This window comes from Corvus kubaryi, unplaced genomic scaffold (genome assembly GCF_017639235.1).
Source record: "Corvus kubaryi isolate FWS band 111438036 unplaced genomic scaffold, C.kubaryi_AGA036_p1.0 37387, whole genome shotgun sequence".
Taxonomy (NCBI): domain Eukaryota; kingdom Metazoa; phylum Chordata; class Aves; order Passeriformes; family Corvidae; genus Corvus; species Corvus kubaryi.
Window position 1 is genome coordinate 8,466,527 of NW_024581129.1, and position 13,151 is coordinate 8,479,677.

The window sequence follows — 13,151 nt, forward strand, 5'->3', positions numbered from 1 at the left end:
TAAAGAACTTGTGAAAGCTACTCTCTTTCTGCCACAGAGTTACTTTCCAGTTTTCAGACAATGTCAGTCTCTATTTTTCAAACTGAATGTAATTAAGGAAGAGTTTCACCTGTGCTACTATTTTAATGTTTGGAATTCTGTCAAACTACAAGTAAGTCCCAGCTGTGTGTGGCAATCATGTTTCTGTTTAACAAAAAGAAAAGTAGTATGCAGTGCATTGTTTGGGTTTGTTTTCTTTTAGTTCTAACCTTGCTTGTAGGTGACATTTATTAACCAGGAGGTGTCTGATACGCTTCATACAGTATGGAAACAAGGTAACACCATTTCAAACAATGAAGCTCATGGGTTACTAGTGTTGAATAATATATAAAACTCTGGTGGAAAGCAAGCTGCATGCGTTCTGCTGACAGAGTGACTTGTTACTGAACACTTTTTACTGTCACTATGAGCGTTTAACAGCTCAAGTTTATAATGACTGCAAAGCTGTACTGCAAGCTTGTGTTTTGCTTGAGCCCGGACACAGGTCAGGAAAGCCTTAACTGGAGGCAGGTGCTGCATTTTCAGAGCAATTAAGACTTACCTTAAGATGACCAGCACACAAAACACAGAGACAGCAGTTCTTGCACACATTTTGGCATTCCTTAAAAAAACTTTTTGAAGGTTCTTTCTGATGGCTCCTGAAGCACTGAGTTGTGACAATTTTTTTTTTTTTTTGTGTGTGTGGGGAGTAAGGCCAAATATGCATTTGATCAGAGGTGCAGAAGTGCATATTACTACTGATTTCAGGGGAAAAGAATTAGTTGTATTTCACAACCTTTCTTCCTTCCTTGACAGGTACTTATTCCCTAGGTACTTGCTAGGATATAAACAATTAGTCCACAGAATTTCAGAAGATGCCAGATGTCCTTCAGAGTGTACAAACCTGTTTTGCAGGCTGTCACACATAGGAATTGTGTAAACTCAAACACTAAATTTTTAACAGGGTTAGCAGTTTGTTTTTCCACTGAGGAACAGCTGGTACTTGAAACAAAACCTAAGTGGAACTATGATAATTTTACTGGCAAAATATCTACTGGAGTGTAAATGGTCCTGTTTGCTTGAGGTTATAAAGCATTATAAAAACTTTTCTTGTTTAAATCTCTTCTGGATCAAAATGTTTAGAATAAATATACTAGCTCTTAATTTAATAAATAATAAAATGCTTTTCTTATTGAGAACCACCCATATAAATCCATCCTCGCATTGTGACTGACTTAAGTGATCAAAACTGCTTAGAAAATAGGAGTCTGGCCCAGTTTAGGGTTAACATGTGAGGACTGGGGTGCAGAGAGATTGTTCCCCACACAGCTGCAGTTGTACCATCCTTGTGCTGCCTCTGAGCTGTGTTAGACCCTGTGCCGAGTCTGTCCAACTCATTAAATTTAGTGACAGGACAATCCACTTTCTTTTTCCTCCTGGGCTGCTCAGATGAATCAAATAAGAGGCACTTGACAAATGCCAGGGCTGGTGTAAAGTAAGAATGGGGAACAGGACTTATTTTTTGGTGAGAGCAAGTTATGCATACCATAAACTATCCCAAGGCAGCTTCACAACTAATTTGCACCCTGTGGTGAGTCAGTCCTGTAGCAGTGAAATGGAGGGCCCCATTCCTATGATATGAGGAATAGTGGCCTGTACTTTGGTAGTAATTTCCACCCAAGCTCCCACAAGCACTTTACAGCCTGGCAGGTACACCTATGAAACACCAATGCTTTAGCCACGTGAACTGAAGCAGAAGAGAAAGATGTATTTCATTGAAGGCTCCAAACAGTTTAACAGCTTCAAGCAGTTACTTGCTCAGCACCAACAGGTAAGTTTATTAAATTCCATAAACTACCAACAGCCTTAAAATGGAAGAAGAGTTGTTTTAGGGTGCTGGGTTATGATTGAATTGACTCAGTTTACCTTGACATCAGGTATCTTCCTGAGCTACTGCAACATGGGAAAGAAACATTTTGGCTGAGACTGGGAGGAGCAGGAAAGGAACGCAACTTCCCTTTCTGGTGTGGCAGCAAGCTGGGATTTGAGTGACACACTGTGAGCCATGCCCTGAAATTTAAAGGTATTCAAATATGTACAGTAGTTACTCACCTAAATGAGTAGCCTGATATTTAGAATTGCTTTGAAGTCAGAAAGAGCCTTTACAAACAAAGCCAAAGGAACAAGTTATTTGTTTAGGAGAAAAAAAAGACGAGGTAAATTATTAGAAGTTTGACTAGGTGCCAGGAGTTTATAAACCAATTTTCTTAAACTCTGGCAAATTCTAGGTAGTCTGTGGAGATGTAGCTGAAAACTAGAGAATAGAAAACACAACGATGTTTCAGCATGATGGCTTCATTAAGAATCAAGTCTGTCTAAGCTTTACTGGTGCTCCTGGAAGTGTAAGTGAATAAAGAGGCTTTTATATTTACACAAGACCATGTCTAATCCAAGCTAAGATATCTTGCCCTGGAAACATCTTTTTACTGATTTGTTGTTCCAACACTGCTATTTAACAAATACTCTTTCTGGCCCATTCTCTCCCTGTGCTGGACACTGGCAGAACTGCAGTCCATGAATTCTCTCACAGAAATGTATTCGAAGCTATTTCATTGGAAGAGTTTCAAATAAAAGTCTTCTTTGGTTTTCCCAATGTAGCACCAGAGCATAAGCTCTATTTCACAGTCCAGTTGTAGAATGACTCCAAGTCTGCAAAGGAATTTAGAACTTGCCTAACACACATTTCATTGTGGGTTGGCAATGAGTACTCTGGAGCTGGATTCTTCTTTTTGAGGGCTCCAATCTAGAGTTAAAGCCTTTTTTAATCACTCCTTTTGGAGCAATTAAACACATACTGCAGGCTTCAAAAAGGGCATAAAATTAATTGGTTTTGCTTTAGATAGCAAAAGAAATACATGGATTGCTATACTAAAATGCCAGTTTATAATTCTCTGTGTCCATCTCCTCAGCTCTCAAACACTTCACATGCTCAGCTCATTATTTTTGAAAATAGTCATGTGTGTCTCTCACTTCTATGTGTATACACAACCTTTATTCCCCTTGATTGTGTATTTCTAAAAATAAAGACTGAAAGGTTTTTTTTGCAAGTGCCATCCCTTTTTTTCAGGTGACTCTAACTGGAGGCTCAGAGTTCTCAGCTGAGTGATCTATTGCGTAGTTACCCTGGATTTTTCAGATATCAGAGATCTGTAGGTTGGGTTCTCGTTGGATCTTTGTTCACGGTGCCTCTCTTTGAATGCACAGGCAGAGCAGTTCCTCCTTAGACAGAATTTATTCTGTGGTTTTGATACCATGAGACTCCAGACAGAAAAATAGGAGGAGGAGAGTAGTTTAGGTAAGTAGTTTCCCCGTCAAAACTGTTACGTGTGTGGGTTTCTTGCTATCAAAGCTCAAATTAAACAAAGATGGGGATTTAGATCTGCACATTGTGAAGAACCTATGCATAGTTTATAAACCTTATGACAGTTAAAAATGTTGTAAATAACAGAGGGATTGCTTAATGTGGAAGGAATATGCTGAGCAAAGAATGGGCATCCAAGGAAGGGAAGAATGAGATCACTGTAATGATGCAAACAGTGACTGAGTTAGGACTAGGAAGGTTAGAGAGGAGGGAATCTAGTTTGAAGAAAGGCAGACACTGTGTGGTTTCAGAGATCTGAAAGCCAGGTGGATTGGTGGGAGGAGGCATCATGTCAATCAAAATACTGAAGCAGCTGAAAATAACTCTTGTTAAGTACAATCCAGACCTCTGTTTATCTGTTCTTATGCTTTCTTCTAGATTAGCAATATTTTGATTAGAAAATTAACCTTTTGCTTCCTTAGAAGCAGCATGGCCAGCAGGATCAGGGCAGTGACTGTCACTGCTGAGGCCACACCTCGAGTGCTGTGTCCAGTTCTGGGCCCCTCATGACCAGAAGGACATGATGTGCTGGATCATGTCCTGAGAAAGGCAGTGGAGCTGGGGAAGGGGCTGGAGCACAAGTCTGATGAGGAGTGGCTGAGTATTAACACACAGTTTATTCACACCCTTTCTTATTGCAGTGCCTCCCTGACATGGAGAAGCTCTGAGCTGACATGCCTACTGCTGGATACCATAATAAATCTAGGCCAGATCTCCTGCCTTATAAACACGGTAAGAGTTTTATAACACTTAAGTTTTATATGGAAAGTTTTACATGCTGACTGTCTGTCTCAAGGGAGGGGGGGAATAGAAAACTGGTTCCATGTGGGATTTTCATGTTCTTTCTTTTCACCTTTTTAATTCTCTGGAATTCCAGTTGAGGGAGCATGTTGTCCATTAGAGATCCCTTAAGATTTTAGTTTCAGTAATGACTAAAGCAGAATGGCATTATTGTTTTGAAGAAAGAATAACAGTGTCATGGGATTTTTAAAGCTGTTCTTCTATGGCTAGTTAACATGTTAACATTGTTGCAGAAAATAATTACTTCATTATGGAATTGTGAGAATGAAATAGTGAGCTTGTTTCTAAATAGGCTTAATTACTCTAGAAGTATTCTGTGCCAGTATTCTTATTCCAGAGACAGCAATTTGCATGGGGAATTATTCTGGAGCAGTGGTGACTGAATCAATTACAATTTCCCTCCTGTCTTGAGAGGGAGCACACATTGGCACTGTGATGCTGTACATGAGAATTTGAAAAAAGTGAATGTGTGCTACTCAAACCTCTGAATAGCTAGAGAATTCGGCTAAAATTACCAGAAGAAAAATTCTTGTTAGACTTTAGCGTATGCCAAACACTTCACATCATTCATAGTTGTTCATGCACATTTATTTTTCTTGTAACTTCATTACTCCTGTTGGAATTACACCACTGATGATTTTTAGTTTTTGTCCACCTGCAAAGCTACTAAAATAGTAGCATGTAGGAGATTATTTTTCCAACATAAAATGTAAGTACTTACATTAAGAAATTTAGAAATAAATTATGTTTGCATTCTGTAAAAACTATTGTACCAACATAAAAATGTCACTGGCATTCTAACAACATTGGCTTAATCCAAACTCGCTTGCTCGATTACTGTTTTATGCATTGCCCTTAGTAGTTACATAGCTATTTTGGCACATGTGGAATGTCAGAAAAATGAAAGGTATCTTCTTTCCCCCAAGGGTTTGTAGTCTACTAGCACTGCTTTCCTGGGCTATGCACTTCCTCTGTTCCATAAGCTGGTTCCTAGCTAAGTTAGCTTTGAATACAGTAGGGGATACAGAAGCTGTCTGTCATTTAATTGACTGTGTTTATACCATTGTTATTTTAATCACTATTTTAAAGGAACATTTTTCTCTTCTGTTGTTTTGCTCCTTAATCCATTTTGGAAATACGTGATGTAGCACCAGCAACATCACTCTTTTCAAAGCTGCGGTCTAATTAAAACGTGCTGAACCAAACAGGCAAAATCCACATTGTTCTTGTTTTTGCTCTCTGTGCAAATGACATTAAACAATATTTTGTCTAAGAGCAGCATTGTTCTGTGCAGCTTGTAAAAGTTAATGAACATGATGAACTCTTTAATAGCTCCATTTTGTTATTTACTAGCAGTGTGTACCCCATTCCTAGAACAGCTTATCTCCTTCCAGCCGTACAGTTAAAGCATGCGCTTCACAAAACGTGGATTTCTGAAAATAACTGTTTCAGAAAGTTTTAACACTTTTTTAGGAGATGACTCTCTGTAAAACTGCTGTTCCTTAAAGTGCAATAACTTCTGAGAAGAAAGAGTGGGGTTTTTTGGTATGTACATCGATCTCACAGATTCGTAGGATTGTTGAGGTGAGGTGATTTATAAGAGACTTTTTGGGGGGAATTTATTCTGTAAATAGCTTTAGAGAATTGGACAGAACTCAGATCAAGCCTGTACTATAAGATTTGACAGTGTAGGTCAGTTGCCTTAGTGAGTGGGAAAAAAAGAGCTGTGCTAGCACAAAACCATCAATGTAGAAGCAACTATACAACCAGAAGAATTCCTTTGTCAGCCTTGCTAATGTTGTTTGTGAAGGGAACGTTACAGTCCTAGCAGAAAACCCTCTTTCTCTTGCTAAGTGCTATGTAATTATGCCAGCAGAATTTCTGAAGTACAGTCAGGCAAAAAAGCTGGCATGAGCACGAACAGAGAAACCCTGAAGCAGTGCCAGAACAAAACTTTGTTGCTGAAGTTATGTGTGGTAAATAGACCTCAAGTTATTGTTCTGTGACAGATGAATTTCAATCTTTATGTTTAATAATTGACATGATGATAATACTTACTTTGATTTTCCATTCAGAGTTTTCATTTTATTATTTTGGCTTAGACACTCACAACAGCTTTTTTCAAATTAAATAGTGAAAGATAAAATTTTTCTTACCTTTTCCAGGTGACTGATTTCTGTCACATAATATCAATTCAACATGTTAGAAATAAGAACTGACTAGGATTTCTGGAAGTCTTTGGTTTCTCCAGATGTTTAAGGAAACCAACAGTCAAATTTGGGTTCATGGCAGCGGAATGCTCTGGCTGGATGTTCAGTGCTTAGTGTGCCCATATTCTGCCAGAGCAGCATGGAACTGGAGGTGTTCTGCTGGCATGGGAGAAGGCTGTAAGTCTGAAACGTGTGTGTGTGTGTACAACTCCAAAGCACCACCTCCTGGTCTGTGCTGGGCTGTACTCCCTTCACCTGTACTCCCTTCACCAGTAAAAATGATTTGATTTCTTGAAATCCTGTTCAGCAATTTGATACCCTACTAGAACTGACAGTGTGTTTAAACCATTCTTCTAAACAACAAACAGATGTTTTACTGCTTCCCAATGTAGATTTGAAGTTCAGAGAGTTGTCAGTGGTTGACAATCACATTAGGAGAGCAAAGAAACACAGTTCATACTGTTCTTTATAAATTGTCTCCAGGTGTCACTCCTGAGTCAGACAGAAACATTTTCGAAACAAATCTGAGAATTGGTTTTCCTTTTCTTTTTTTCCTTCCTGTTGTTTCTGCTGTTGATACTTCTCTTCTTGCATTTCTTTCCCATTGTTCTCTGTAATGATGCCAACTCCAGCAGGCCAACTTAACTTGTCTGAATTATTCTTAGAGGATATCTTGGGAAGTTTTTGAACTTCAGTTACAGTAATATAACTGCAGAAATACCTCCCTGGCAATACTTAATGATTTACAGTTAAATGATTATTGTAGTTGATAAATAATTTCTTATTTTGTACAACTCTGCTAATTTCTGCCTTTTGAAGCAAAATCAAATGACAAGAAGAGAGCATTTAATAGCATCAACACATAACTATTTGGAAAGCCAGTGAAAACTCTGTAAATCCCATAACTGAAAAATAGCTGAAATGTAACTTTACTGGTAAAGCCATATATTTATTATTCCCTAAAGGTAAATATCACTGTAGGAGAACCATCATTCCAGTCATCTCATTTTTTTTGGTGTGTTTGCAGAGTCTACATAAAACAGTGTTCTGCTTAGAGGATTTAATGTGTATTATACAAGGCAATGGATCAATTATTAACATAACTACAGTTTCTAAGTAACAGTATCCTTTTTATAATGTCACTTAATAATGTATTTATTCTAAATGCTTCTGGGTTTTGTTTCATTCGTTGGCTGAATACAATATTTTACTTTATAAACAGCTTCTCAATTCAGGTATAAAACATCTCATATTAAAGCCACTTGATATCATACACTTCTCCCAAAAAAGTTCTTAAAGGGTTGTTTGTTTGGTTGGTTTTTTTTAATATTTACTTCCTTCTATCAAAATTACTCAAAAATGAAGGTTGCACAAGAACCTTGTTAAGCTAGAAAATGTCTTCCTTACTCCTGGACATAGATTTTGAAATAATGTGTGCTTTAGATCTGTCAGTGGGAACTACTGCTCATCAAGATCTATTGATTACAGTCTTGCTTTCACACCCTTGAGGAGAGGAACTTTTGAACGTTAGGATGTGCAAAAAACAGTGGCAACAGGCCATGACAACTGTAATTCCTCATGGTTTTTTAAACCATTTGCTGCCTGTGTTTTGTCATTACATAGATCACTGGCACTGTATATAGCTAAGGGAAAAGGCCTGGGACTTGTATGGTGGTTGCTTAAAGGAATGAGACATTAGAGACCCTTTACTGTCATTGCTCCCCAGTTTCCAATGTGTGAAAAATGTATTGCTTAATAATCAAGGATTTGTGTTTTGAGGCACATCTATCAAAAAAATTAGTTTATCCTTAAAGGCTGTAAGCTTTAGGAAACAGTAGTCCAACTGTAGAAGGAGAATTACTGCTGCAAGAGATAGCATCATTCTCCAGCGCTCCGATGAAATGAACTGCATTGTGCCTTTTACCTGGGGGGAAGTTTCCTAGGGTTTGATTGAAAATATGAGACTACTTTGTATTTACTTTGTGTCTCACGAGAAATATGTTTGAACTCTAACCAGCCACACAGGAAAACTGTTTCTGGCCAACTGGGAGGGAAAGCATTTCTGCCACAATATCTTATGATCCCATATATACAATCTCAAATAATTAGGCATAAATTAATTTCTACTGTACTTAGAGTTTGACAGGACTTTTCAAATGAAGACATTGGTTCATCAAATGGGGATTCCTGTGGTGGACTTAAGTTTCACATCCCCAGTAGGTAATCAGCTGTTTATATTTTTTTCTTTTCTGTTTTGTTTCTGGCCTTTTTTCCAGGCCCTAGGAAGTAAAACTCCATTAACTGACTGGATTAATGAATTAAAGCTGCTTGCCATGTGGTCAGGTAAGCCCTCCAGCCCTTTCTCGTGCTTCAGAGTACACAGAGTGAAGAGCAGGACCATCTCTTTCACTAACACCAAGACATTTAATCAGCTTTTCTGTATATAATCTAACCACATATTTGGTGACCTCCATACATAGGCATATTTCCTTGCTTTTAAATCAACATTTCTCTTATTAAGTCCCTTTACAGTTTTTATGAGTAGTACCAATATCATATCAAGTAGGTATCAGTTGCAGGATACATCACAGTAACAAGTAGAGCAGGAGTGCATAACAAAGTCCAACAAAGACAAATGTAGGGTGTTGCACCCATGAAAAAGTAATCCAGAAGTGCAGCAAAGGCTGGGATCTTTCACTGAAGTCAATGGATAAAAGCTTAAAGAATTGGATCCAGCTTGTCTGTCCTGAAATTCACTGACTGTACCTGTGGATACCATGAATATACTTTCATGAGTCTCTGCTTTCTTGAGATCACTGTTGAGAATGTGATTGTCCTCTCCATGATTGAAAAGGCTAAAGAGAACCTTAAAAGCAAAACCTGAAATGACTCTGTACATAAAGTACCAAATGGTGCTTCATCAGAAACATGGATGATATTGCAGCCATAACTGAGGCTTCTTCCCCCAGACTGTGAAGGTATGGAGCAAGTCACAAACAGTTTTATGACTTCAGCACCAGCACTGACTTCCTAGTGATACTTTTGGCATAACCCACAGTCTCTACCCTTATTTTCTTCTGTCACACCTTAATCAGATTTCATCAATTCCTATTTATCCACTAATCTTGAAGAGGGAGAAAAGCCTGTGATAGAAAGCCTTCAGCTGTGCACCTGGCCCATAGAAACAAGTTCAGAAGCCACAGTAAGCATTCCCATCTGATAGAGACTAGAATACAGATCTGTTAGACTGCTCCACTAAAAACAGTTTGTGTATTCCCACATGGTGCATTTTGCGGGAAAATAAGTCTCACAGATAGTAATGTGGTATGAAATTACAGCTCCTTACACAATGTTTTTCTTTTATATTTCTGTAGTCAAAAAGGCAATTAACTTAAATATGATAGAGAGCCTGTAATTCTGATCTGTCTGTGGCAGTGATACTGGATAGAGGCAGTTATTGCTACTTGCTAAAAATTACTGGTTAACTTTGTATTTAAAATAAATTCTATTAGAATAAAACATCAAGATATAAGTTAGATGTGTAAACTATTTTCATTGTGACAATCTGTAGTCAAAGATTTTTATTTTTCCTGTGAGGAAACCAAATACATTTTCAGAAATGTTACATTCACTATGTATACATCTACCTGGCTGGGAAGGAGATGTCCTATAAACCTATTTTTCCAAGATGAATACTGCAGTTTTAGCCCAGTGACAGTTCTGTATTATGGAAAAATAAGTGAAAAATGCAGATAATGTTTTGAATCAAAATTGTAAAATATTAATATAGCTCTTCTTTCATTATTAGAATGTAATCTTATTAAATTTCTCATAGAAATATGGTTATAAGCAAAAAAATAGTTAAAACCCCCAAAATGAACTAAGCAAAAAGGCTAACCAAACCCTAATAGATGATAAATGAGGCTAATTTGGAATTGAGAAGCAATCACCATGAAAAAAACCCATGAAGTTTTAGAGACAAGAACAATTATTATGAACTCCTGTTTGAAGATCTTTCTTTTCTACAGTTTGTAGTATTTAGCACCTGCTCCAGAAATGTCTTCTAAAAATAACCATTTTCTGTTTCAGACAAAATTTACATTGAAAATTATCTCGGTGCAGCTGCTCAGTTTTTCTACAATTGTGAATTGCCAAAAAAGGAACAGCAATTCCTTGGGGACCTCAGAGTTATATCCTTTTTCTGTAACATGATCCCATGTAGTGGAGCTGTGATGGAAGTCCATTATTACTGCTAACTGTTCTTAGAGCTGCTCAAACTGAGAACTGAGAAGTCCTTTGTAGATGATCCTTGCTCTTTTACACTTTCTGTGGCTTTGTAGTTCCATAATTACTGCCCCTGATGTCACAGTGCCCCAAAAATGAATACTTTGATAATTTGCTGCTCTCTTGTACTCCTTGTCACCTCCGGTGTTCCAGTGCACCACCACCCTCATGTGAAAACTACTGTGAGAAGAGTAAGTAGATTTCTGCAATACTCTGGCTGTGCTGGGCATCTTCATGTTGTATTTTATATTCAAGTTTTATGTGTTGGGCGTTTTCTGTACATTAGTTATTGCTTATGATTAATGTAATGCATCTCTTTTATTTCACAAGGTACCGATTCCAGTGGAATTCTTTGGATTTGTTTGGGCTTAGGTGTGATTTTAATACTCACTCTGTTCACCTTAATGGTCTTGTTTAAATGGAAGCACCTAAAGCAACTAAAAGAAAAACTGGAAAACACAGGTGAATAAATAAGATTATTCAACAAATAATCTTAGATCCTTGTACATTTTAGCTACTCTTACCATGTAAAAACTTGCATATAATTTATATTCCAGATTCTGATGACTGTCTTTGTTGGATTGTTTGGTATTCCTCAAATAGTCTCCATGAAGTTATCATAGTTATTAGGGAATAACTATCCTGATGGTGACTTGCAAAAGCACCAATCTCTCTTTGTTGGTTCTGGATCCAGTCAGGCTTGTTCCTACCTGTTGTTCCTACCTGGCTTACTTGCTGCTGTTTGAGAAATCATTTATTAATCCTCAAAAGCAAAATCTTTGTAAGGGTTTCACCCTTTTCTCATTGAATGCAAGAGGAATTCTACCCAGGCAGAGGATACACATTTAATATTAGCTTTTCATTTAATAAGACTATAAATAATTTTATTTAATATTGTAGTCTGTGAGAAGCATATGTGGTATATTTTGTAAAGGTGAAAAAAAGTACGTTTTTTTTCCATTTTACAAATACTATATTTGTGAGTGTTCAGACAATAAATAACAATTGGTGAGAAAATGTGTTGGATTACTTCAATGCTTATTCTGAATTATAGCAGTTGTATTGTCATAGAACAAAAGATTATCATCTGTAACTACACCTTAAAACTTTCACTATATCTTAAAACTTTCACTAAGGTTAGAACATAGTTGCACCATAATGAAATTCGGATCTTTAATAGATCTTTGTTTGGTATAGCATGATGTATGTACTAAATTAACTTCTGTATATTTACAGACTCCTCTGCGGAGCCGAATAATAGTCTCAAGGATAATACTGAAAGCAGTGTGAATACAGAAGAAATTAGACACACAATTCCAAGTGAAACATTAATGTATTCAGTGGAAGAATGCACTTGCAGTGACTGTGGCTTGGTAAAACCTCAGACTGGCTGTGAAACTTCATTTCCATTACCAGCTACTGAAGAACGAGCTACTGTTCTAGTTACCACCAAATCTTTTGATTATTACAACTACGTTCTGGGTGTTGGATGACTGGGAGAGAAGTGTATTTGTACTGAGTAATAATAAATGAGTTATTCCAGTATAGCTGTTAACCTTAATACTTGCAGTCAGTGGAGAAGGCAGCATGTCATCCTTACAGATATCCCATCATGCTTTGATTAATATTGTTATATTATTTCTAATTATAGTATTTCATTAGTCAAGCATTTCTACATTATTCTCAAGCACTCAACTAGTTACTGGAATTTTTAATTTCTGAAAGTCCTTACACAGGACAGCTTTATCTGCCTTTAGAGGATGTATCTACTCACACCAGATATATACAAAATAAACAATATGTTTATGTTAGACTCAGATCTTGTGCCAAAAATTACTTGATGGTACACAAGGACTGTTACAAGAGGCAGATATGAAGACCCACAATACATGCCCAGTCTTGAAAAGAGTAATTTCAACACTTGAAATAGGAATGTTCTAAAGATGGATACCTTGTACAGTATGGAAGCCCCAGCGTTCAGCAGGTATCACTGGGTCACCCTTAGAGAGGTTGTGGTGCTGGGGAGCACAGATCATAGAATCACAGAATATCCTGAGTTGGAAGAAACTCTCAAGGATCACTGAAGTCCAGCTCCTGGCCTTTGCTGCAATCCCTGCAATCCTGTGTATTTCCTAGTGGTACAAGCTTTCCTTTCAGTGCTAAGTGTTTTCAGACTGAGATTTATTTCTCTTTTACTCATTTCTTTACTTACCATTATTATATTTACAAGCATGGGTGATTAGTCATGCTAGACTACTCTGTGGCCTAAAATTAGAAATATACTTCTGTCACCTTGACTTCCAAGCATTAATGTTGCTTTCCTAATATTAGGCTACAATCTTATTCCTGGAAAACTGCAACAACAGAAGAAACAATCACACAAGCAACCGAAACAACAATCGTCTTTATTTGCAGCT

General features: G+C 37.3%; 1 protein-coding gene across 1 annotated transcript; it reads left to right on the forward strand.

Annotated features, from left to right (window-relative positions):
- The first annotated feature begins 3,988 nt into the window (after positions 1-3,988).
- On the forward strand, positions 3,989-12,551 carry TNFRSF17 (TNF receptor superfamily member 17). Its single transcript, XM_042037355.1, has 4 exons — positions 3,989-4,171; positions 8,727-8,793; positions 11,065-11,196; positions 11,971-12,551. The coding sequence occupies exons 2-4, from the start codon at positions 8,784-8,786 to the stop codon at positions 12,225-12,227; spliced, it is 399 nt and encodes a 132-aa protein (XP_041893289.1). The 5' UTR covers positions 3,989-4,171; positions 8,727-8,783; the 3' UTR covers positions 12,228-12,551.
- The last annotated feature ends 600 nt before the right edge of the window (positions 12,552-13,151 follow it).